The sequence below is a fragment of the Lonchura striata genome, chromosome 7 (assembly GCF_046129695.1).
Source record: "Lonchura striata isolate bLonStr1 chromosome 7, bLonStr1.mat, whole genome shotgun sequence".
Classification (NCBI taxonomy): Eukaryota; Metazoa; Chordata; class Aves; order Passeriformes; family Estrildidae; genus Lonchura; species Lonchura striata.
Genome location: NC_134609.1, coordinates 27,660,775 through 27,685,913, shown reverse-complemented (window position 1 = coordinate 27,685,913; position 25,139 = coordinate 27,660,775). Strand labels below are relative to the sequence as shown.

At 40.3% G+C, this 25,139-nt stretch overlaps 1 protein-coding gene across 1 annotated transcript in view; it reads right to left on the bottom strand.

Moving 5' to 3' along the window:
• Positions 1-23,009, bottom strand: part of PLPP4 (phospholipid phosphatase 4) — a 47,421-nt gene extending 24,412 nt beyond the window's left edge. The window contains exons 1-3 of the mRNA XM_021529283.2: positions 22,870-23,009; positions 5,746-5,854; positions 1,529-1,619 (exon numbers count right to left, since the gene is read on the bottom strand). Of these exons, the coding sequence (XP_021384958.1) occupies positions 1,529-1,619; positions 5,746-5,854; positions 22,870-22,925 (256 nt within the window). The 5' untranslated portion in view covers positions 22,926-23,009. The remainder of the gene's footprint in view (positions 1-1,528; positions 1,620-5,745; positions 5,855-22,869) is intronic.
• Between the last annotated feature and the right edge of the window lie 2,130 nt (positions 23,010-25,139).

Here is a 25,139-nt window from a genome sequence, read left to right as displayed (position 1 = left end):
CTTTTTCCTCTCCTCCATGCATCATGCTTAAAGAAATCCACATTTTGGGGATATTTTTTATGGACATTCTGTGCCAGCTCTCAGCAAATCAGAAGCACACCACACCTAATGAACCTTCACACATCCAGATACTGAACTTTATATTAGTGTACAGTGCACTTGAACACAAGTAAGCCACAAGAAGTTCCACACTTAGGGCACAAACTGAACAGAACACCACGGTTGGTGTTTCCTTAGTCTGGGCAGCAAGAGGAATAGCTGGCAACTTTTCTGCTAGATGTTATTGAGGGAGTAACAACAGAAGGCAAAACAGCAGGAAAAAACATTAAATAATGTCTTTTTAGAACAAAAAGGTGAAAGTAAGTGATGGAGAAACTGAGCCTAAGCTCCTTTCCTGCTTACACAAGAGGAAGGGAGGATCAGAACTGACTCTGTGTGTTTGATGAACAAGGAGTTATTTCCAGTGGACTTGTCAGTAAAGTATCACTCTAAAACATTTCAGAACTTACAACAAATGACAGGTATCAGTCAAAACAAACCTATGATAATTTCACACTTGTTGAGAGCAACTAGAGAAAGAATAATCTATGGGAATTAAGCCTTGTCTAAATTTATTTTTCCAATTACATAGTGCCATTTACATCTTATCTAGTTAAGGCAAGGCTGAGTATTTCTTTGATTTTACCATGTAACGGGCAATAAATAACATGTAAATTGGCCAGTAAAACAGAATTTCAGAATTATGAATATTTTAAACATAAGGCCAACAAAAACATTTGCAGTTCTTAGCGCTTCAAGGTATCCCTTGCCAGTGAAAGTGCTTGAATCAATATTGGTCTCTGGCAATATCTATAAATAAAAAGGATCTGAGCACATATCACTGTAAGATTTCAAGAGACAGACACATACAGAATTAGCTGAAACAGCTTAAAACTTACCCTCTCTATTGTCCTCTGCTCCAATTTCCTGCCTACAACTGTAATTACACCTCACCCATAGCACAGCCACCACTGCTCACAGTCCAAGATAAAGTACACAGCTAATTCCATTGGCAGTTTAAGATGAAACAACAGCTTCTAATTAGAAAACCTGAGCCAAGAGCATGGATTTTGCAATGGGTTGCAGTAAATTGCAGGAGAAGATCAGAGAAAACAATGAGAGGAGTAATTTCCTACACTAAACAGCTGAGTCGCACAGGACTTTCCAGTCAAAGCCTTGATTTAGAATAGCTGCAAGTATAAATAAGAGGTAAGTAATAGATTGGGTGTGACAGAAAAAATAGAAATCTGAACAGTCCCTCAGATGGACTTGTCTTTGCTGAACAAATTCCAGTCCTTGCTGACTAGATTGTGGAATTAAGGCACAGAATCTACAAACACAAATAAACCCAAAGGCTTTGTGTGAGACACCCTGAAAAGGATGATGGACTGGAAGGGGGACAGGTTTTCTTCAAGGCTTGGACAACACTTGGAATCAATCTCTGAGAGCCATCAGACATTTTTCCACCTTGAAGCATGCCATACATTACCTAAGAAAGCCTCTTTAATTTCGGTCTTGTCTGTTCGACGGATTATTTTCACCACAAAAATGACTGCTAGTGGCGTGAGGAACGAAATTGCCTGTGAGAGATAACAAACACCACGTGTGAGAGCATCAATTCTTCCTCAGTCCCACTGATTAATAATTAGCTGCAGCCAGCTCCATTTAAACTGCATGATCTTTATCAAACTCCTGACCTTAAGCAAAGTGGGTTGATTTGTCTTTGCAGCTCCAGGGTGATGAGCACATTAATATTCCAATAGAGCCCTTGGCTATAATTGATTTGTAATTGCCCAGAGATGCATTAAAAATGTTAGCTTCTCCAGTGAAAAAATAACAGCCCACAAAGTCCACAAAATTCCAAAATTCAGATTTTGGACATTTTTTTTCCTCAGGGTGCATTGCTGAGGAAGGCAGCCCACCCCTACTCAACACAACAGACTGCAGCACCACCCTCCTGGCATTTTGAAATGCTCTTTATCTTACTTTTTGTTTTCTTTTCAGTGCTTGAATGCATTGGGAAGATTGTGTCTTTATGATTCTTTTGTTAACAAGTGTTAGGATATGGAGAAAGCTGCTTTATTTTGTTCAAAGTCAGAAAAACACCTGAGAATCTACAGGTTTAGTCACTGGTTAAACAGAACCTTATCCTGGAATTGTCAGTGCTGGAGGACAGGAATCCTCCTACAAGGAACCTGAAATGTCTCAATTTCAGGTTCCTCAGTGCACACACGTTATTCTCTTAAAAAATGTGAAAATTACAGAGTTTGAGGTTTGGGTTTGGTTTTTTATTCAAACAAGACAAAAATTAAGCTGGCACAAGGGATATCAGGTCTTAAGTAAGATTATGCTTTCTTTACTGAAGCTGAACTGGGCTTTACTCTTAAATGGCCCCACTGCCAGAAAAACCAGACCACACAGATATATTATGCCAAAAGACATGTGACTCAATCTTCTTTTTATACCACAGATGAATCCCAGTCCTCACTTTATGATTTTAGACAATCTGAGTGGGAAACAACACAAGAGTGGGCAATGTTTGTAATTTTGGCTGTAGTTTTCACTGTTTGTAATTTTGGTGCATCTTGTATCAGATTATCCTTGCCTGTATCTGCAAAATACTAACTCAGTGAACCATGCAGATTAAAACACAGGCTGGAGTCTGTTCCCCTTTTCTACATTTAGGAAGGCAGGCACCAGAATTTGTGCAAAATGAGGAGTCACTTCCACTTAAAATCTCCCCCTGTCTAAAGATGTGTGAAATTCAAGTTTGGATGCCAATGTCACGTGTTACTGCTCCAGAAATACTCACTTCTCTCTATCCTCATCAACAATTTAATTTCTGCTTTCAGAGACAGTGTGAATGAAAAAAAAATGTTAAAGCAAATCCTAGAATTCCCAGTTTCATTCTTCAAAATAAGTATGGCCACCAGGAAAAAAAAAAAAAAAAAAAAAGATGAAAAATATCTGCATTCCAGGACTGAAGAACATGCAGAAATATAGCCAAGGCTGACAGGTTTATAGTGGTGGTTTAATGGAGTCAGAAATCTTTTGAACAAGCAGGAGCATCAGAAATTATCAACCAAGAATAGCATTCAAGTGGCTGCTTATTCCAAACCACTTCACCATCCATCTTCAGAAATCTGGTAAAACTGCAGATTTCCTCATATTTTACAAGCATGTGAATTTTTTAGGGAGATGAACTATTAATGTTTGTGATGTATTGCTGCTCCTTACACAAAAGCACTATCTGGAAGGTGTTTTTTATTCTGCAGTAAAATGTACACACAAAGAAATTTTGGCTTGGGACAGACTGCTTTTGTTTTTTTATTTTGCAAAAAAGAGTTTCTCTATGGCTCATATCTAAAAGAGATTTGGCAACATTTTAATGAGCAATACTCCCCTCAGATGCATCTCAGCTGTTTCCTTTCCCAGCAGTGAAATATTCCAGCATTGCCAGGCTTTTGTGAAAGACGGACAAAATCTTTGTTATTTATTATTCATCCTGGCAAGGCAGAGATGTGCTGAAGTTACAGGGACACATTTCCATTCATCCAAGGGAAAGCTGGCAGTTACCTGCACTTTCCAAGACAAGGAACATCCTTTGATAGAGAGACAGAACCAGGCTCAGCTCCTTCCAGTTTTTGCTACCCACGCAGAAGTTCAGCTTTGCCTAATCTGGATGTGCATTCACAACATTTCTCTTGAATTCAAGTCTTTCATAGCAAATAAAATAATCCAGCAATTCATAAAGTCTTAGAGATTGCTTTCTGATAAACCATGGCCATAATTTCAGTATCAGTACAGTAGTTGCAACAAATTCTTTCCATAATGAAAGATTGCAAGCAATGCTACAGTCGGATTTTTCTTCATTAAATTTAAAAAAGTAAGAAAAGAATATACAAATTACCCATGTTTCTTAATTTAAGAAGCTGTTGACTTTTTAAAATCTGAGCCAGAAAGAAAACACAGGTCATACAAATGTTACTGACACAGAGTTGCCTCAAAGAGTTGCCTCAAAGTTCCATCCACCACAAAGTTTGCCAAGTCTGGGGCAATATTATATTATATATTATATATTATATATTATATATTATATATTATATATTATATATTATATATTATATATTATATATTATATATTATATATTATATATTATATATTATATATGTTATATATGTTATATATGTTATATATGTTATATATGTTATATATGTTATATATGTTATATTAAAATATATATATTATATGGAAATTATTATTATGGGAATATTATTATGGGAATATATTATCATTATATCCTAGAACAGTGCTTCCCAGTGCCTACAGCCTAGGCAACAAGAGGATGGACTAATGATTATCCCAACTGGTTTCAAAAATCATTTCAGCACTGCAGCAAAACCCTGTGCAATGATTCACCTTTGGCTCTTGAACTCCTCAGTTACAAACAGATCAGAGAAACCATGTAACAAAACAATGCTGAGCATGAGGAAAAAATCCCACAATTAAAATCAGTCTTTGCTAGCACTACAATTTACTGTTTGCCTTGGGAGTTGCTTTGTTTGTTTGATTTTTGATTTTTGGGGTTTTTACACAGCTATATTCTGTTTCAGGAAAACATATATTTTCATCCATTCAGGATTAAAAAGTCCAAAATAGAACTGCTTCTTAATGCAATATAAAAAAAATGTTTCTTGTTTATAAAGGCAAATTTAAAAATCAGGCCTTCAGCCTCTGTCTTAGAAGGATGGGATATATGATCACCTCTTATGCAGGAGGCGCCTTTAAAGTGTTCTTTAATTAAAATTTTATTATAAATTTATTATTTATTTTCTATTATTTATTTTATTATATTTATTATTTTATTTAAGCATATTTATTATTTATTTTATTATACATTTATTTTAAAAAGCTGAATAGAAATTATACAGATGATTTGCATTTAATCTGAATTCAAGTTTGAAAAGTAAAACCCTAGCCTCACTGAAGACTCAGGAAAAGATGACTGAGGCAGATTTTAGAAAGACTGAGCTACTGCTTTTACAGCCTGAACTACACCCATAATTTCAGCATTTCTGAGCTGGTGTGTCTTGCTGCACTCTTTCATATAGAGATTATTATGATCATTAATCACTGCTATTGAAGGTTATCAAAATTATGAAGTTTGATAACCAAATTCAGCCATCCAGTCTGCATGTGCTGAGCAGGGAAGAGCCAGAAGAGCAGTGACAGCAGGGCAGCTCTGTGATATATTTAGTGTTGGCAGAAGCTAAAACAAAGGTTTTGCCTCTAGGGAAAGAAAAAGATTATTCAGAGTCCAGTACCTCAGTGCCCAACATGCCTAAAACAAATTGGATCTCAAAATTTCAGCACTTAACCTTATAAGAGCATGGCAAGGTTTTGTCAGGTCACCCAACCAGCTAATTGAAAAAACTTCCCTACTCATTTCTCTCACATCCCTCTCAGCAAACACAGCTCCCAATCCTAAACTGAAAAATCAACATTCATAAATTCAGTCATCTGATAGCACTGCTTGTCAAAGACTTCCCACAATTTGCTACGATTTGGACAACATTGGCTTGGAAAAGAATTGCCTTTAGGATTAAAGAAACTTCCTCTACTTGTGAAATATTTCCTGCTGCTTATCAAAGGAGCATTTAGTGAATTTGCAGGCATGAAGTGACCCACGGGCCGTTAGTACTTACAAACATGAGCCGTGTGGGGATGTTGTCTGACTGCACCAAGGGGTTTTTGTAGAGCCAGATCTCCTCTGGCTGGATCACTCGCTGGAATGGATCCAAAAATTCCGTAAAACTGAAAAAAAAAAAATAAAGATACAAATTTTTCACTATTTAAAGTGATGACCAAAAACCCCCAGAAGAGTTCTGCTCATTTAGAATTCCCCCCAGGTTTGACTATGACACATCATGCATGAATTATCCTTATTAATAAATTGCTACACTGCTATCCTACCTCACTGCATTTTCATAAGACAAACTTTATAAATATACTCTTCAGAAAATGAGGTTTAAAAGTCTACATCTTTGAAGATATTCTACAACTTGATATTCTCCACTACTGTGGAGAATAATTTATTTTGGAGGGGAGCGAAAGTGTGCAAATAACACTGTGAGATTAAATAAATAATGTAGTAATTTATTATCAATTTACAATCACGTAATCCAGTCTTTTATAACAAATGCAAAATGTTAAATGTCTTTCAAATGTCAAGATTCAGATTTTGAGGCATGACAGTTGCATTTGCAGGATCACAATGCAAAAGAAAGAAGCAGCCCAGAAAATTTCTTCCACTGATAGAAAAAAGAGATAACTTTAGAAAATATCTCCAAAAGAGACTGACCCCTAAAATAGGATGGGCTGTCAAGAGAATCTAAGTCTACCAGAAATGTCTCATTCTACCAAAATAGTTTTAATTTCATTGTGTCTTATAAGGCAAAAAAAAAAAAAAAAAAACAAACACCAAAAAACAAAACAAAACAAAAAATAAACCACCAAAAAAAAACCAAAACAATAAAATCCACCCAAACAAACACACACAAAACCCTCATTGCTCTGTAATTACGTTATTTTGCAATTAAGAGCACCAAAATGAAATGTTGAGGTCTCATTGCTCTGTAGAAAGTAACTTGTGTGGCTATCTTTTGTCATGCACTGAAAGAAAAAGCAAGAATTGTGATGTGTGGTTACAACTGGAAGCTTCAGAAGATGTTCATGACTACCTAAATTGTCTCACTTCACTTACACTCATTTTCCACAGAGTTCTTCAGTGCTCTTTAACTTTTCTTGGCTTTGAATTAATATCAGACAACCTGGGAGGTTTGGCCTTTGCCCTGTGCTGCTCATTTTGGGTCTGGTAATAAACCAGAGCTTGAGGAGTGGGTGCAGATAAACCAGAGCCAGAACTCAGAGCTGCAGCAGCCCCAAGATTTACTTACTGGAAGTTTTCCAAAGCCAAGAGCTTTAAACCTCTCCAAACCCAGGTTTTACATCAGGAGCAGGCACATAAATGACTTTGCAAAGAGAAAAAGCCCATAGAGATTTGCAGAGCAAGTGAAATGAAACCATTAAACCATACTCACACATGCAGCTCTCCCCAGGGATGAGAAGCCTCAAACCCAGCTGGGTCAGCAATTTCCTCGAGAGGAGCCAGCCACTGCCACTGCCCATGGCAGGGAGCTGCAACCAGAGCATCTTCAAAGGTTTCTCCCACCCCAAACCCTTCTCTGACCACTTTGCCTGAGCACACTCAGACTCCCTCCACACGGCATCCAAAAGAGCCCAGCTGTGAAAAATACCAATCACTTGGTTTTTAAAATTTTAAAAGTTTAATTATAATAAAATGGTTACAAAAATAGTAATTAGAGTAAAAAATTTAGCATTAGGGAAATTACAAGACAATAAAAAGCAAAGAATTATGGATGTCCAGATGCTCTTGGACACTATCATGAAAAGCATGTTTTGTGAACAAAGGAATAACCTTAAAACCATACACTGTTGCATATTCATATATTCATGGTTATGCATACATTCTATTTAAAACAAGAACTCTCTCTGTTGTATGTTAACTGTTTCCTTTAATCCCCATGGTGTCTTTGAGTCTGAGCAAGGCCTGAAGAAATTAGCTTCTTCTGATAAGAAAACTATAAATTCCTCTTCTCTGGAAGATTTTGGTGTTCCTCGAAGTGAGTACCTCATTCCTTAAAAAACCCCTTCACATACATAGTTTCTGTTTTAACTACTAAAGCTTCATTTTAACTACAAAACTACATTTACCATACTATTAAAATGTCAATACAGCACACATAGTAACTATCTGCATAGAGCCATATAATATGTATTTTTCACACCAACCAGCCTCTTCTTCCTCTCCTTTCCTAAAGGAAAACAACCAAATTTAAGGACCAAAGAAGGTCAAACACAGCTTTGTCACTTGTAACAGTATTTCTGTTTCCTATACTGGCCTATATGGACAAGAAGATTGTTCTGGGAGCTAAAGGAGTCTGGTTCTGCATGGGGAATATTCACTGTCATACTCAGCTTCTCCAAACCCAGAGTCTGAGCCTGCTGTAAGGAAGGTGAACTTCAGAAGAATCAAAACAATTGGTTTCAGTGTTTTCAAAATGACAGCAAAGCTTTTTTAAGTTTAAAAGACAATGGCTTGTGCAAGACATGAAAATAGGAAACATTTCTAAAGAAAAACAGTTCAGTATCACCCATATGAAAAATTCATTTTCTAGTTTTCAACTAGAAAAATAAAGGTCAGCTCCCAGACAATGTAAGTAGGTTTGGTTCCAAATTTCAACAAAGAGACAGACTTAAAGTATATTATTTGAAGCATTTCTGGTAACTGCAGAGAGCAAAACACAAACATCTGTGCTTCAAGGTGATCATGACATATCTGTGCACCAGTGCACTTTTGGAAATTTGTCACATTGGATCAGAAATGTAATTAATTTGATGTTAAGACATTTGACATTATGAACAAATGCCAACAGAGTTAAAGGTTTGGGGCTCTTCTTGATCTTTTGTTTTCTGTCCCTCGTGATGTAACAAAGCTAAAATTATTTTTGTTTAGATCTGATGAATTTTTTAAAAATCAAACTTAGTTCTCACAGAAAATGTGCTAGGACACTGCAGATACATACTGTTATAAGATTTAATGCCTTTAAGAGCAAAATAACACATGCTAAAGAGATGAAAATGTAATAAATCATAGTATCTGATTTATGGTATCTGATTTCAGATGAGGACTGATATTATGATTAATATATACTCATCTGTACTCATAAAGAATGAGTAATTTCAACAAATCCATCAATGACTGTAATTATTGTTATTTTATGCAACAGCAGCAGTTTTGTAACTACTATATATTAAATCTGATTAGGTTTTCATTTATTTCTTTGACTTGGGTTCTGAATATCTTCCTAAAACTGTGTTCAAATTTAGTGTAACATAATGAAAAAAAAAAAAAAAAACCAGAAAACAAACAAAAACATTTTCTGAAACTGGGCAAAATAATTTCGGAATCACAGCTGAAGGAGAAAAAAATATCTGCAGAAGGCAGCAGATGTCTCTGTGAACAATACAGAAATAGAAAGTAAACAGTTAAAGAAAAGAGACTGTAAAAAAAGAAATAACTTTTTTTTTAATCTTCCTGAAGAGCTCAACTGCTAATTAAATTTTTATGCCAAGACTCATAAGAGAACAATTCTCTTCTCTTTTGAAGCATCACCAGTGGGTGAGTGGATATGAGCTTTCACTAGCTTGAAGGCAATTCCCTTTGTACTCTATTAAACAATCATGAGGACATACTGCCTTCTAAGCCTGCCTGACACTTGGATTTATGCTCCTTTGTCCAAACCAAAAGTACAGTCTATCACTATTCATAAGTCAGCTCAAGCTTGTTTAAAGGACTAGATGTGATGAGAAATGAATGGAGGCCTTGGACAAAGAAAACTGAATTTGATCTTTTTGTGTTATGGCCCAAAGTACAACCTCAATCATGGAAGTGTCCCCTGGCAGCAGGTGGGCAAAAAAGCTTCCTTTGTTTTAGCACAGAAAAACTTAGTCTTAGCTTTTTGGCCTTTTTTCTTCATTTTTACATATCCACCCAACATTTTTAACAGCTTAGCAAGCAAGATTTCCAACACTTCAGCCTGATGACACATCTTTAAGGCATAAAAGCATTTCCATTAACTTCAAGAGCCTTTAACTGCGACTTTCAAAGCGGCCCAAGGGAAAGAGGAGCCCAAACTCCATTAAAAACATCAATGAGCAACAGGTGCCCAGTCCCTGGGGTTGCTTTTGGCCATGCCAGCCCTGCTGCTTACAGCTCCACACGGAGTTAAAATGGAGTAAAAATGCTGCTCTTTTCCCAGGTCTTCGAGGTACATTAACTTCATTTCCATTTCACAGCGTGCAGCCCTTTAGGATCATTTCGTGCCAGCACCACATCACAGCCAGAGCCAGGTAACAGCTCACTAAAAGCAGTTTTGTGATGTTATGGACTAATAACTTGGGGTTATCTTTTTATGAAACCACTCACTGATAGTGAAGGAATAAAACAGAGCATAAATATCCTCACTGAGGTTTTGCCCTGAGTTTCCAGAGTGGCTTTCATCCCCCAGAAGCAGCAGCAGGATATTGTTTGGCACCTCACCTTACTGTTTCCACCACTGCCTGGCCCTCAGCTGCATGAACCACTCGGCAAAGTTTAAATTCTGCCTGGTTCTGAGTACCAACTAAAGAGGGCTTGGTTGGTTGGCAGGAGAAGGGGGAAATTGGTTTTTTTTTTTTTTTTTGCCTTTTACTTTTCCTCTCACAGACAACTCTTGTCCCAAATACCAAGTGACAATAACAGAGAGGACAGAGTACACATGGGATGGCAAAGCACCGGGAGAGAATGAACAGAAACTTGTGATTGTGACACCCAGACTTTCATCCCAGACTCCCAATGAATGCCACTCCTCTTTTCTAAGCTTCATCTGTTGATAAGCAGATTTTATCCTCAAATGGCTCTGTCTGCATGCCCCCATTGGGGCAATCAACAAAAAGATAGCAGATGTACATCAGCTTCTCTTATAAATCACCTCTGGGACTTCTGGGGAATAAATTTGCCCTGACCACCATGCAGAACTCTGTGTGAGCAAACACTGCTGCCTCTCCCAAAAACACAGGTTAACTGGGACTGTTGGAACTCCATTTTGCATGTTTTTACATGGATATTTCCTCTAGTATTCCCCAAGCTGGGTCTCACAGCTAGAAATAAAAGCTTGTCTGGTGTGCCTGCCATGTTAAATCGTGCAATCAGCTGTTCTGCAAGGCTGTGAACGGTGTCAGTGGTGCTGAAGTTGGTAATAGTTGCCCTAATTACAGAGGATGTGCACAATTTATAACTCAGGATTTGCTTTAGGGGCTTCCCACAAGTGATGCAGGCTGAGAAAGAAAGAGCCCAGAGTTTGCATCAGCTGAGTGCATTGAACACTGTTCACATCACCTTGGCTCACATTTGAATTCAAGACTTCAGTTTTCCCTTTCTGAAACACACTAATAGTGGGGAAAGCATTCATGTCATGTTATTTGATGTACCTGGAGAGGATAACTGATTCTCAAGCCATGAGAAAACCTAGGTTTGTTTACTGCCTACAGGTAACATTACGGGAAAAAAATACCGTAAATTCTTGGAGGTTATTTTACAAATTCCTGCAAAAACAGACAAAGTATGAGAAGCTTGAAATGTTCTGTGGCTGGCATGTAAAATTAACAAAACTGAAGGAGAGGGGATGTGATGAGGGGAGATAAGCAATGCCTGGGGTTTATCACTGTGATTCTGCTCTCCATGGAGCTGGAGCAATTCAGACTCTGAAATGCTGCTGCCTGTGTGCATCAGCACGGTGAGATAGCTTTGTGTCAGCTCAGAGGTTAGCACAAGCAAAGAGATCTGAGCCATTTCATAGCTAAAGTAATTTGGGAAATCCACAGCTCCTCAGCCATCAAGAAGGGTTACAATATATATGGCCAAGACTCAATTATGAATGATGAGCAAGGGAGAAGCTGGCATGAATTAAAAATATAACTTCAGTAATATAAACTCTACTTTGATAGAAACATTTTCTGTAAAGGCATAACACTGGGTGTCAAGAGATTTGATGTTTCCTGGTATGGTTTTACAGAGTAATGTTGGGCAAATCATTCCAGTATAAGTGCCAAAGTAACTCTTAATTCTGCAGTTTGTTTATTAATTGGACTTTATTAACTACACATGCCAAGTATGCACTGCTGGAAAACACCCAGCAAAAGCTTTAACTTCTCTAGAGAAACCAAAAGGAAAGAGTTAATTTTAAAGATATATATCCTAATTTATATTGCAATAGGTAGCGAATGCAAGAGGTGCTCCCATCAGAACAGACCTGATGTTTTATTGGCTCTCCATAGACTTTTATGGAAACGTGTTACTGTAAATATCATTTTCTAACTGCACTAAAACCAGTTAAGTGCTGTGCACTCACACTGACACAGAAACTCCAGTATCAATAAATTACCCCTTTTTAACAGCTAAAAACTTTTTATTTCCCAGGACACTGCCATGCAGGGCTTCCACCTGCTATTTCTGATTAACAATTTGAAAACCCCATACAGAGCTTTATTAGGACTGATAAAGACAAAGGGCACAGGCAATGTTTTTGGGGTTTTTATTTAATGCCACTGGCAAGTAGAGGACTGGTTCTGGAAGGTAGCTTTGCCTTCAGATGAGTCAGTATGACTGATGGAAAATATTTCTGAATAGTTTAAATTAGCTAGCAATTGCAGTGTGACATTTAATTAGCACATATGCCTCCATTAGCCCTTCAGATATACAAGAAATCATTTTGATTAAGAAAATATGGAAAATAAATTTTGATGTGGTTTTAAAACACAGCTGTCATATTTGCCTGAAGTTCTAAAAAAGGAGAGCTTCCAGTATCTTCCTTCAGCCTTACTGATAGGTTTCCCAGATTTGCCTCACATATCCACTGATTTTACTGATTTATATCAGGGTGTAACTTCTTCCAAAGATGAATGGCCTCTCCTCCTTGCAGCCAACACTGCACCCAGCAACAGCTGTAGTGCCTGGGTTCACTTTAAAGCTCAGATCCCAAACTAAAAAGACAATACAGGCTCACAACAGGAGTCCTGCAGCTTATGAAATCACATATAAATGAAATATATACTTAGAATACATAATATGAAAGAGCAAATCAACAATCTTTTCACAATGCTGAAAAAGAATGAACAGCCTGGAGAGGAGTTTTAGAACCTGTTAGTTTTCTTTGCACTTAAATTATATTGTCCCTCTTTTCTCAGCTCCTGGCATTTGAACTCTCTCTAAGTAAAAAATTTTCATCCTGTGACAGAGAGGAAAGGGAAAGATTATCTGAGCATGCATAAACAGCACAAGAACAAGAACTTAACATAGCTAGGAAGTTGTTTTTTTGCACCCGAAAGATTCTAAAAACTTCCAGTCCATTCATTCTCCTTGTTAGGGGCTGAGGCTTTGAGAGCAAGTAGAGCTAAATATCACTGAAAACATCATTATTGTGAATCAAGACAACTCCCATTCCATGGGAATAAAATGGGTTTCCAGGCCTTAAAGTACTTAATTAGCTTCAATACAGCATTTTCACCATCATATCTCCCTCACAGAAGTGGGATATTTGGAAGTGAAAGGAAGAAAGAAGGAACAGCTGGTCATGCAGCATTGCAGCTTTGATCAGAAGAGCAGCAGACACGAGTGATTATACTGAACCATGAAAAAATCTACTGCAAAATGACTCTAAGTCATATTTTTTGACTTGTTTTTAATTTTCACAACTTTCCTTGACCTAATATTGAAAGTGATCTTTGCAGCTTTGCGTTCTGGTCAGCAGAGTATAAAATAAACCATTCTGAAACAAAATCAGCTTTTGTTGTTTTGGCATTTAGCTGCTCCTGGGGTGAAAGAACCATCCAGTCCTTGTGATCCCTGCTCACATGGAGCAGTGCTGCCCTTGGAAAACAAGGCAAGGAGGTCAGAGCTGCTGCTTATTGTGTCAAGATGCAACTCTTCAGGCCATCCAGAAATGTACCAGAAATAATCAACAGTGGTAATTTTAGAGAAATAACCAATATCAGCCAAGTGAAAACTGTTGGCTCCGGCTTTCATTGCATTAGTTCTTAATTTATTTGCTAAAATAAAATTATTTATGGTATTAGTTGCTGCCTCTATCCTCTGTTTTTATAAATATACCTTATGATATAAGATATTTCACAAAAGCATTTTAATGTGTGTTGGGGAGGAGAAAGTAGAGAGAAATGAAATAGTGAGTTTTGCAGAGAATTGTCAAAGCTGGCAGTTGTACACCATCCTAAAGTGAAAAACAAAATTCATATTACAGGCTTAAATTAACTAAGCACATATCTGAATAATGAACCCAAACACCCTGCAGACAGTCAAAATTTTCCTCTTGATGTTTTTAATGCTTACTTTGATTACATCTCAAACTGTTTTCAGTCAAACTCTCCACAGTTCCCTGCACAACTACACAGCAAATTGATGGACCTGAGCCTGGTTAAGTTTCTTTTTTTTTATATCTGCATGTCACACACTATTGATTATGTTTGGACCCAAATTAAAAGTTGGGGTAAACTCACAACCATGCTGAGTTTCTCTGTGACAAAAGCTTCCCCTCTCAGTTATGCCTGTCCCTCCCTCACTCCTCCTCCTAATGATATTCCCAATAAAATCCAACTCTGTTAAAATCACTCAGTACAAAACCACTTGTGTGCCAGCTACAGGTTCCAGAGTATGAGCAATGATTAAAAAAAATAATAACGTTAGGAGAAGAAGATCTAGAAATGAAGACTAGGAATGTAACTTTTTGGATTTGTAGCACTCACTGAGGTGCAATAGCAATGGTTCCACTCCTGGAAAGCACCTTGGGCACAGACAAACACAATTATTAATTATTAATTATTAATGGCCTCTCTTAGATCTGTTCTCCATCAGTGAGAACTGGCAGTTAGTGAAAACAGGATGATTTCTCTATCAGGTGGCACTCCCCTCTGTTCTCCCTTTTCAAGGCTTCACTTGGCAGGGAGCCACGAACCCTCCAGAGTTTGTAAAACATTTCTGAGCTAGCATCATACATGCTAAAGAGGCAGTAAAACTTCTCATCCAAAAATGGCTAAAATGTCAGATTGCAGAGTAAAACATTGCACCTAATCTAGCATTTCATTTGTCCCACAATCTGATTAATGCAGAATATTTAGCACACAAACTTTGGCAGGCACTGCCCTGCACAAGCTTCTCTTCAGTGTTTGCTGAAGTATTCTCCAAGTAATTTCAAATTGGCATCTCTGTTTCCTTTCCCACCCACCAAGATGAGTCAAAAAATCCCTTACAAGGAATTTCAGTTCAAACTTTTACCCACACACTGGGGCACTCTCAGGCAATGGAAACCTCAGTTCACCCAGTTCACTCCAGTTTACAGGAGCAGCCAGTCTGTCTCCTCACAGCAAGGCAAAACTTGATGTAAAATACACTAAATACTTCAGTGTAACTTGCATTTCAAAGCTTCCACAGGTGGAGACTCTCCCTGTCCTTGGCAGTCCATCACAGTGCTCCAAGTCCTTAACATTAGAATATATTTCCTCACACTCAACCTGAGTTTCCTTTGCTACAAATTTAAAAATCTTTCCTTTCTAATTCCCAGAGGAGGTCAAGAGCAACTTGCTGTCTCCATACACCTTTATGGAGCTGCTTACCTGGGAAAAATCACTGCCATGTCTCCTCAGACCTTCAGATTAAACAACTGAATTACTTCTACCTTTTCCAGAAAAAAAAAAGAAAAAAAAAAAAAAAAAAAAAAAAAAAGATGTTTTCTATACCTCTCTTACAATCTTCCTCACTCCTCCCTCCTCCAACTCTCTGGAATTCACCTGAATAATTAACTCAATCAGCTACTTACTATGAAAACACCAATTGTTACCCTGTTGCCTACTCTACAGTAAAACAATTTCCACTTATTGCATTCTTATGCCATTTTAATTAAAATTCAGTGGTATTTTAACAAGGAAAATCTTTAGCCATTCGGATAGTAAAGCTAGAAGTGTTTTGTAATGCAGAGAAACAAATAAAATACACAGTGACTGTAGCAATCTGATTTAAAAAGAAGAAAAAAAATACCAATCTAGTTTTCTACAGAGTTGTATCACAGAATTTTTATATAGAAATGATTTTTGGTCCAATGATGACAAATTTAACATTTAAAGGCAAGGGAAAAATGTGAATAGAAGGTACTTTAAAATCCATATAGTCATGAAAATCTTAGTTCAAGTGTTAGAACTGACAACTTTGTCTCTTCCATGCAGACAATGCAACTGGATCCAGAACCCAGAAACAAGTGAAGCTTTCCTCAACCATCCAAGCCTAAGTCTCTGCTGCTCATTAGTGGATCACAACCAGTGCTTTAATTAGGGACATGAGTGTTGTGTTTAGCTTTCTGGCCTTGTCTCTAATCCTTGCCAATACAGATGCAGCACTCAGGCATCCCCTGTCCAGTACCAGCACAGTCCTCACTACACAGAAAAGTAACAAGACTCGCTAAATATTATCCTTAATTCATTTTTAGCATCAATAATTCTGCCAGCTATTTCCAAGTACTGGCTTTTCAAAGGCACTGACAGATTGGGAGACCATAAAGATCTTGATTTACTGTGCTAGATATGAGTACATTCTCAGCAGTAAGACTATAATTTTTATTAAATTCTTTCCCATAAGAATCACAGTTGTGCCCTATCTTGACTGTGCTCAGATCGAAGTATAAGAATCAATGTATTAAAGAAAAAATTTTCCCCAGGAACCCTATCAGTAGCATTCTCCCTATAAAACATCCTCAATCAGGCTAGAAGCAAATAAACTGTGAGTACATGGGATTCAACAACAAGATTCAACAAGAGACACAAAGTCACCATTTACTCCTCAAAAAACCTGGAGCAGATGCTTTGGCATTGACAATAACATCCTCTTTTAGCATGTATTCAGCTGTGAGTTTAGCCATGGAGATCAACTGTAAATCCTATCCTATTAGCAGGACAATTAGAATTACTGCCATTAAATCCCCTTCCCTCTTCCCATCCTTTCACTGCCTCTTTCCCCCAGACTCAGGGAAGACAACTGAAATAATTCAGTTCCACAGTCTAGAAGTATTGATACAACAGTCTGTAAAAAGAATCTGTCTTTTGCTCAGACCAGAGTCTGCACAAAAAGACAGGTAGGTACAATTTCTCCTGAATAACTGTTATCAAAGCCAGTAAAATCCTACCCTACTCCAATAAATAAAATAGAGAAACAATGGAATCAGGAGATTCAGTTAATGGAAACTCCAAATAGCTGAACAGCAGGATGGCACTGAGTGGATGCTGCTTCATCACTCCCCTCCTCAGCTGGATGGGGGAGAGAAAATACACTGAAAGGCACCTGGGTGGAGGTGAGAACAGGCAGAGCTCACTCAGCAGTTACTGTCAGGAAAAACAGGCTTGACTGAAAGAAACTAGTCCAGTCACAGCAGGAAAATGAGAAAATAAAACCTAAGACTTAAAACAGCTTGCCACCCTTCTCCCCGGGCTTAAAGTGGAATTTTTTCTCCTTCTTCCCCTGCAGTGGTACAAGGGGTGGGGAATGCAGACTGAGATCAGATTATCACAGCCACCCCTGCCACCAAAACCTGGCCATAAAACCAGAATAGCAGCAAATTTCCCTGTGACTCCCTGGGAATTCCCACACAGGACAGGCACACGCTCACTTTGCTCTGTGCCTCCTGTGACACCAGGTACCACTGGTATTTAGGGTGCTTTGTTTTCACAGTAACCTGTCCAGGACACAGTGCAAATTAAAATTAGAAAGTTAAATTAACTTAATTTAAAACTGAACACAGTGCAAGTTAAAATTCAGGTTACTTTGTGTATATCAGGGAGGTACAGGAGCTCCACTCCAGCTCTCCCATCCCTTCAAAGGTGTGACCAACTCTGCTAGAACAAGTCTGTAGCTCAATATGCAACCTCTGATAGGTGTCCTCAGATCCCAAGCACCAGAAAAACTCTTTTCTACAGCAGGTCTTGCCCTTACGTCTTCATTAACCCTACTCAGTGAATTAGACTTTAACCTGCACCACAAAACAAATCTTTCCCTCACTATTTATTTACAGCTTACAACGATGCAGCTATTTTAAAGCAGGTTAGAAAACATATTGATGTTTTCATTTCCTATTGTCACTACTATTTGTGAGTCTAACACTGAAAAACTCCAAGACTGTTCAATGTGTTTGGCTACCTCATGACGAAGAATTTATCAATTAACTAAAAGATTATGGAGAGAAAAATAAGGATTGCCCTTGTTGACTTGATGAGAAATGAGGGTACACAGAAATGAAATCCAAGACTGTGAGGATCAGAAGTCAAATATCAGGTTCCAAACAAAGTCAGAATTATGGGATATTCAAACTGAGAACAGAGGGCACAAAACCACTAAGAAGTGGCCAAATACCTGCTTTGAAACCATCACTAGAGAACCAAGGCTTAAGAAGAAGAAGCCAAGGCCTAAGAAGAATTAAATTTGTTTTGAATTCTGGGTCCAACTGATTTGTGCAAATTCACAGCATTTGAGCCAGAATGAGAAAATAAATCTTAATGTCTCATTCTGGTGATTTCTTCTCAATGCCATCTTGCTTGTGCCACCTGCAGTCACAATTTTCAATTTTCAATCCTCCAAAAATCCCATCCATAGGAGAGATAAAAGGCAAACACACTCTGGGAGCAGTGCAGAAGTGCAGCGTTGTAGGATTTCCTCGGGTAATTGATTTTCTGTATGTGTTAACAAGACAATACACAGTATCGTTTGTAAAGGCAACACATGCAGGATATCCAGAAGACAACATCCCCTGACAAAGAAAGCTACTTGAAAGAGCTTTGCACACTAAATTATTTCATGCATATTCATAACTTGATTAAAATATTAATACTGTAAAGTTGTAAGAAAAACAACAGGCACAGAAACAGCTTTTATTTACTTACACCAGGAGCTGAACATGGCACACACACAAAGGACTGTCAGCATTACTCAGTGCTGGAAACTCACACGTGTGCAATATATATCTGTATATTAGCCTGCAGATAAACATTTACTCCCAAGGGAGGCTGCTAATGAGACTCTGCTGTGGGGAAGATATCCAATTACTCCGAATGACATTTATATTTTAATCACATCACATGCACTGAAGAGCTTGAGGTTTGATGAAGCAATCCTTGAAAGACTTTGCCTTTTTAATCAATTAGCTCTCTAAACATCAGTGACGTGCTGTTGACGAGTCCTTGGGTTAAATATACAACAACAACAAATCCTCTCTCCCCGCCAGGAGGAAACAATGTGCTCTTCTAAAACTTCTGAAACAGGTGCAAAAGTTTTCCTCATAGAAGACACCTAAAACAGAACACTAAGAAATAAAGACACCCCCCAGGCTCACTCTGAGCTACCACACAGGGAATTCATTTTAGGACAGATGAAAAGCTTTGTTTTAAGGGCAACACTCCTGTGTAAAACCATCAGACTCACTCACAAATCCTTTTATAATTGGCTTATCTGAATAAAACAAAGTCAGGCAAAACAATTTGCTTTCTTCAAGCAACCTGTAAGTGACAAAAGCCACTGCACACATGGAGGTGAAAGTTTGGTCATTTTTAACATGTTTCAGCATTAATCAGCATTTTAAGATGCTCCAAGTCATAGAAATAAGTACAAAAATGAAGAAAAACAGAGCTGCACGACCCTAATCCAATCATTCTTCAAATTAGTATTGGATTTTTCCTGTAAACAGTAAATCCTCATGGCTGGTGTATTAAACAACAGACCACTGCTATTTCTGAGAGCTTGCATGAAAAGCCCACTTTAAAAATGAAACTCAGTTCTGTACTCACAAATATTTCTTAATAAGTAAAAACCTAGAACTGAGTCAGTTGTTATCATTATCCTCCCTAAATGGCTCTGAATTAAACCAAAAATGTGCATTAACAAGATTCCAAGATTCCTAATTCAGTCAGATCAGGGCAGCCCAATCAAAAGGTGCAAGGATAAATATTTTGAAAGCTAAAAATTTATTTGATAATTAAGAAACTGGGAGAAAATGTGGAGCAGAACAGAAATATCACCATCCTTGTAGTTTGGATCTTGCAGCTTGAGAGCTATTTTGCTGAAGGTGCTCAAAGATACCTATTTAACTTTGCAGTAAAGTTCGTATTTAGGTACATTTTTTTTCCTGCAACCACTTGTTTTTGGGTTTTGACGCTTTGTTGTTTGGAGTTAGGGTTTGTTAGCTTATATTTTTAACTCCTGCAACTCAATTTTCCTTATAATAGGAAATTCCTTAAAAGTCCTTATAATAAATCTCTTCTAACTAATCCCTCCTTCAATACCACTAAATCCTGAGGGCTAAAATGCCCTTTAGCACAGATCTCTATAAAGGCAGAGAAGCTTGAGTTGCTAAATTTCAATACCTAATCTGGTCTTTAATTGCTAAGTGAGCTCTCAGCAATTGCCATGAACACAACACCTAGAACTGAGTCAGTTGTTATCATTATCCTCCCTAAATGGCTCTGAATTCAACCAAATCAATACTCAACTACCAAAAATGTGCATTGCTTCTAAGGGTGCCCATCTGCAGGATAGAAGAGATCTTATATAACAAGTACAGGTTTCTGCCTTTGATGGAATGACTGACGTTGATAATTATGGCAACTGGAAGAAAAAGAAATTGCCAGTCTTAAACATAGAAAACATGGTTGCTCTTGATCTAAAATACATTCAAATTGGCAATACACTCAGTTTCAGCAATCATCAACAGAAGTTTTCACACCTCCATTTTTATGAAATGACATTTATTACCAAGCAAAGCACCAGAGTGGAATGTGCACCTTTTTCTTTTGCATTCTGGGATACAAAATATGCCAGTCTATTGCTGGGAGTGACACGAGCTGTTAGGTTGAAGCTCAAAGACATCTGGGAGGCACAGATGGTTCAGAACCCTCAAGTAGCTGTGGAACCATTCCCTTCAAGGTCAGGCTTCTGCCACTGCAAGGATTGCTAATGACACAAAGCCAGCAAGACCTTTTCAGAAAGGGCTCCTTCTCCTCTGTCCAGTTCCTCATTTCCTGGCACTCACCACAGAGATGAGCTCAGACCCAGCCTCAAATCATTTCTGTTAATGGCTTTTCCTCTCCAAGGGAGGTGAAACTTGCAGCCCTTCCACTCCTAGAAATCTCTTCTGCAGGAGAGCTCAAGCTGCTGCTGCCTGGATTCCAGTCCCAGGGCTTCCAAATTCACCAGTGAATCTCTGAAAAGAGATTCCTGAACTGAACTCAATGCTCCATAAAAAACTTTGCACTGGCTCTCTATAAAACCACAGGAAACAGAGTGTTTAAACCTCTGCAACATAAAAGTTCCAAAATGTGAATAATTGCCACTTTAGAAAACTGAGGGAACTATTGAATACTATTGCAATAGCAAAAGATCACTTCTGTGCTAATATTATCTGAATAGGAAAGCTCTCCTTTTGGCCTACCTAGAGATGATATTCTTGCAACCATTACCAGCAAATAAAGTGCAGCTCTTCATGAAACTAAATAGTGACCTGAATTTGGAACACTACCATGCCCATCACTTTCAGATGTCAATGAATGCTCTGAATGACCTATTGAAATACCAGAATTATTCCCCAGAATCCAAATGAGGCAAAAACTGAGCTGTGTGAAAATATGAGAATTCTTCCACAGGCATTTGCCATTATGGTGACTCTACCAAGAGCTTTTCTGTTAGCTACCTTTCCTCAGAAGATTTTGGATCAAAGGCATAAAGAGTGGTGAAAATAATGGAATATTTTAGAGAGAAATAAAGAGAGAAGAAAAGCACAACCAAGAAATTACTGATTATTATGGTTCATGATTTACATATCATAGTAATAAGCTACATGAAGAGATCTCCTATGGGGTGGTGTAGGTGATGAATTACACACACAATCATAAAGAAGAGAAAGGTTCTGATGTAGCATCAGCTTCTGAAGTCTTTGCTCGCCCTGTAACTCCATGTATTCCAGAAAGGAGTTCTGTTGACAGGAACAGGTCTACTTTCAAAGTGAGATGCAACTGAACTGACAGGTATCAAAGGCACCTCACAGGGTTTTGTTGCAAATCAAAAGATTTGCATCAATATTCAGGAGAAATGAGCACCGAGGAAAAAATCAAACACCAGTAAATTGGACAAGTTATTAATTAACCATGAGGGATTCAGAAAAGACTCATCAAAGCATTCAGTTTCATCGGGTCTAAGTCAATATCACAGCTTAACAGATGTCCTGTACTGCCTGCATCTGTGACCAACAGCATCCATCCTCAGGAAAACAAGCGAGCAAACAGCAAAATGTGATCCCGGTTCTGTGGTACTCCTGAGAGATCACAAAGACTGAGAGCACTCATCTTTAAACAGTTAGCAATAGAAATGAAAGCTTGTGTAACTTTTCATTGTTCAAATGCAGGCAGAACACAAACTGAGTGGAAGAAAGGGCTGCAATACACAAAGCAAAATGATGGATAACTGCTTTCTCCTAAAAAAAAAAAAAAAAAAAAAAAAGCTAAGAGAATAAATGGTCCTGCAGCGATAGCTGCACATCTTTCAACAAGCAGATTTTCGTGACTTTCCTCCCTGCCCCAACAGAGTGCGGAGAAGCTTCCGAAACCCTTTCTCCCACGTTTCGTCTCCCGCGGTCCCTGCTCAGCTCCAGCGCCGGCGCTGCAGCTCCGCGGGCCCGGCGCTCCAGCTGCTGCCAGATCCAGCTGTTGAGGCGCGTTCACAGCCCCGCCGGGTGAGACTTGACCCCACAGACCGCCACCGACCCACCAGCACCTTTGAGGCTGCATTGTTTTGGCTGGTGGCTTCTTGCGCACTTCTCTCCCAAACAGCAGCTTCTCCAAGAAAAATTCCACTCGGCTCTTCGGCAAAACGCCGGGGCTGGGAGAGTTCCCTCAAAGCCTCACCTGGGCGAAATATTCCACCCTGAGCATCCCTGAGGGGGCACCGGCGGCTGCTCGGGCATCCCGAGAGGGGTTCGCACCCACCGGGCGAGCCCCGCACCTCCATCCCGCACCTCCCTCCCGCACCGCCCGGCCGGTGCGAGCGGCTCGCAGAGCAGCACGGGCCGAAGTTGCCGCGGTGCCGCTGCCCGCCGCCGCCCGCCGCTACTCACACGAAGACCCCGAAGAGCAGCACCCGTATGCCGATCTCGATCGCCAGCTCCCGCATGGTGGGTCCGGCGCTGCCGCAGCCCCGCACGCCGCCTGTCACGCCCGGGGGCAGCGGGGCCGCCTCGGGCCGCCCGTCCCGCAGCGCCGGAGCCCCGCGCGGAGCCCGCCCGGCCCCGCCATCCCTCGGCCGCCGCCGCTCTGCGGGGCGCGGCGCTGGCGCGGCGGAGCGAGCGCCGGGGGAGGGTCCCGGTGAATAACGCCGTGTCTGTCCCCGATCGGGGGAGGGTCCCGGTGAACAACGCGGTGTCCCCGCTCGGGGGAGGGTCCCGGTGAATAACGCGGTGTCTGTCCCCGCTCGGGGGAGGGTCCCGGTAATTAACGCGGTGTCCCCGATCGGGGGGAGGGTCCCAGTAATTAACGTGGTGTCCCCGCTCGGGGGAGGGTCCCGGTGAACAACGCGGTGTCCCCGCTCGGGGGAGGGTCCCGGTGGATAACGCGGTGTCACCACTCGGGGGAGGGTCCCGGTAATTAACGCGGTGTCCCCGCTCATGGGAGGGTCCCGGTGGATAACGCGGTGTCCCCGCTCGGGGGAGGGTCCCGGTGGATAACGCGGTGTCCCCGCTCGGCGGAGGGGGCCGGGGATCCTGGGGATTTCCCCTCCCCGCCTCCCCGCCCGCCCCGCGGCGCTGCCGAGCGGAGCCGCAGCCGAGCCCGGCCGGGTCCGTCCCGCCGCCCGGGGCTCGCCGGCACGGGGACGCTGTGCCCGCCTAAGGCGGGGAAGGGGCGCGATGAGAGCGATTTCTCCGCTCCTCTTGGCGCGGCGCTCCGCATCCTTCCCTGGAGGGAACCCATCGGTGCGCGGGGATGGCTCCCCAGGGCACCGCCGCCGCACGCTGGATGGCAGCTCCGGCCGTGGGCCGGCGGTCCGGGGCTCATCGCTGGCTCGCAATGAAGCCCCGCGCTTGGAAAGGATGAAGAAGAGCAATAATGAACGGGGCCGGCGGGAGGGAGCATCGCCGCACACGGATAACGCCGGGTGTTCACAAACCCGCGCTGCCGGCCCGGTGTAAGAGGGACAATCACGCACCGCACCAGCCGAGCCGAGCCTGGCCATTCGCTTTATCTTGCCATAAAGGACTAACACAGCTCGAACACGCTCTGCTGCATGTGTTTATATAACAGGCTTTTCACCTGCTCACACATCCGTGCCGTACTAAACCCTACTCCTCATTGTTAATGCAGATAACCCAGCGTGGCGCCCCGGTGTCCCTTGGTCAGATTCTGCATAATGTGTGATATTATAGCCTAAAGATGTCATTAACCCAGTGCCTGTTCTTTCCCAGAGATGAGTTTAGCTAAACATGCAGAGGTTGTTGTTATATGTGACCCCAAATTGCTGGGATGGGAGAAAGGCAGCAAAACAAGCAATGATTTGGTTTAGTCCTGTGATCCCTCCAATCCATCCACCATTCTCTCAATGGCATTCTCTGAGTTGCCCAATCCTTGTATTGTCTCAGTCTACTTTTGCACAGAGTTCACTTAACTTCCTTTGACATCCTAAGCATGGAGAAACTCCAGAACATCTTTAGTGTAAGAGAGTTTCAGCCTTAAGTCATGAAAGGCAGCAAACTAATTCACATTTAAATGTATTTAATTATCTGCTTTCTTAGAGCATTTGAAGGGGATGTCCTCCAGGAAAGTGTTCGTAGCTATTAACACTGCACATATCTACAAACCAGCCATCAGGACTGCAGCAGGAATCCAATCCACTTTCCTACATGATTATTGCTGCAGAATTAATGCCAGAGAGGCTTTGTTAAGCCTATCTGCCTAATATATGCACTGTGCATTAAAGGGAAGCTTTGAACTCTGAATTAACTACTAAGCAGTAAAACTTTTATTGACCATGTTTGTGGAAGAACAGAGACATAAGATTCTGTGCTAAACTCATCTACAGAGAACTACACCAGTGCTTGATTTGTTGCAAGGAGAATTACCAAAACCCAGAAAACCCAGATGTGTGACTGGCATTGGAGAAAACACTAACCATCTTACTTATAAAAAGACATCTTTCTCCCTTTTATTTCATTAATTTCCAGACAAAGCTCAGTCAGCTACTTATATTCTGGATTTTAAAAAATGTAATTTGCTCTCAGGAAGCAAAGCTAAATTGTGAAATCTCCGTATTCAACTGGTGGTGGCGGTGGCAAAGGACATGCCACCTTCCTTTGAGGGCACTCAGTTGGTCTTCTGTTGCCAAATATTTGTACTT